Genomic DNA, 1,610 nt, shown 5'->3' with positions numbered 1-1,610 from the left:
GAACAGGTGGACAAGAACTTGGAGAGGTGGAGGTATGCACTGGAAAGAAGAGGAATGAAAGTCACAAAGGTGCAGGACTTCAAGGACTTGGGGTCCACTGTCCAGGAAAATGGGGAATGTGGTCTCTCAAAATCCCATTAACTTCCATTGCATCCATACTCAGTTTTCACTTCCAAACAGGAAGTAAAGTTTTTTTTAAATATAGCTTTATCAATTCAGCCTCTGTTACCATGGTGATCTGCGACTGACCTTCAGCTGCATGGGCGGCTCCTGGACCCCCCCCCTCCACACACACACACACACACACACACAATCAGAGTCCCACTCAGGTTGAGATTTTCAGTAGTTTTATTGAAAAATGCCTCTTCTGTTTTCAGAAATAAATAAGAAAATCAGTCCCTGGAGCTGACAATATGAAACATCTGATTTAAACTAAAACATGAAGGAAGTAAAGTCCACAGATGTGGGTTTTTCAAAATAAAACATGAAGTAAATAAAGTCCACAGGAATGGATTTTTCAAAATAAAACATGAAGTAAAGTCCATAGACATGTATTTTTCAAAATAAAACAAGAAGTGAAGTCAACAGACACAGATTTTTCAAAATAAAGCATCAAGTAAAATCCACAGATGTGGATTTTTCAAAATAAAACATGAAGTAAAGTCCACAGACGTGGATTTTTCAAAATAAAACATGAAGTAAAGTTGACAGGCGTGGATTTTTCAAAATAAAACATGAAGTAAAACCCACAGATGTAGATTTTTCAAAATAAAACATGAAATAAAGTCCACAGCCGTGGCTTTTTCCACCGTTTGGTAAATGGGCTGCGACAGAATGAAGGCAAACTGATAAATATTAGTTATGAGATACACAGAGAAGGCTGTAAGTTTAAAGTCAATATCTTACAGGCTCACAGGTTTTAGTCCCAACTTTCTTCATCCCCCAGAAGCTCCGCCTCCTCCCTGCCATGTCAACAAACACCTAAAGGCGTGTTTCTAATAAATCACAGGTGTCAAACCTGACCAAACAAACAAACAAACAAACAGGTTTTTCACACAGATGGCCCAGCTGTTCTAGGACGTTTCCGGTCTGACCCTGGTCCTGGTAAAGACCTCTTTCGGCGCTGGTTCAGCAGCAGGTGGTCCTCCTGGTGGGCCGATGCGAGCCGGGTTCCTGATCAGAGACAGTGTTTGGTCCACTTGAGTGTAAAACTGGAACACTTTGGTTATGTTTCAGCATGCAGAGCAGGACAGCTGCAGTTTGACTGACAGGTGTTAGTAAAAAGAGGCGGGCCACAGCAGAGGGGGCGGGGCAGCAGGTTTGTTTCCTGAAGGCTAAATTCTCTTCTGGTTGTGAAAGATTCACAAACTCAAAAGTGGAACCAAAATGTAGGACTAAAAAGTAAAACTGGTTTTAAACTCCAGTTTAAAAATTTGCACCTGAAGATGGAACATTTATTGTTTTTATCAGTTAAATGGAACATTTAGTGTTTTTTTTTAATCAAATAAATGGAACGGTTAATGTTTTTTATCAACTAAATGGAACATTTAGTGGGTTTTTTTAATCAACTAAATGGAACGTTTAGTTTTTTTTAATCAACTAAATGGAAC

The 1,610-nt window shown here is 39.4% G+C and overlaps 1 protein-coding gene across 1 annotated transcript in view; it reads right to left on the bottom strand.

Moving 5' to 3' along the window:
- Positions 1-816: 816 nt before the first annotated feature.
- LOC119417984 (collagen alpha-1(XII) chain) overlaps positions 817-1,610 on the bottom strand; it is a gene marked incomplete in the record, with an annotated part of 211,081 nt that continues 210,287 nt past the window's right edge. Inside the window, 1 exon segment of the mRNA XM_037685231.1 lies at positions 817-1,173. Coding sequence (XP_037541159.1) covers positions 1,052-1,173 — 122 coding nt within the window.

The sequence above is a fragment of the Nematolebias whitei genome, chromosome 12, assembly GCF_014905685.2.
Source record: "Nematolebias whitei isolate Nwh7 chromosome 12, NemWhi1, whole genome shotgun sequence".
In the NCBI taxonomy this organism is placed as follows: domain Eukaryota; kingdom Metazoa; phylum Chordata; class Actinopteri; order Cyprinodontiformes; family Rivulidae; genus Nematolebias; species Nematolebias whitei.
The sequence above is the reverse complement of the archived record's forward strand: the minus strand, read 5'-3'. Positions and strand labels throughout refer to the sequence as shown.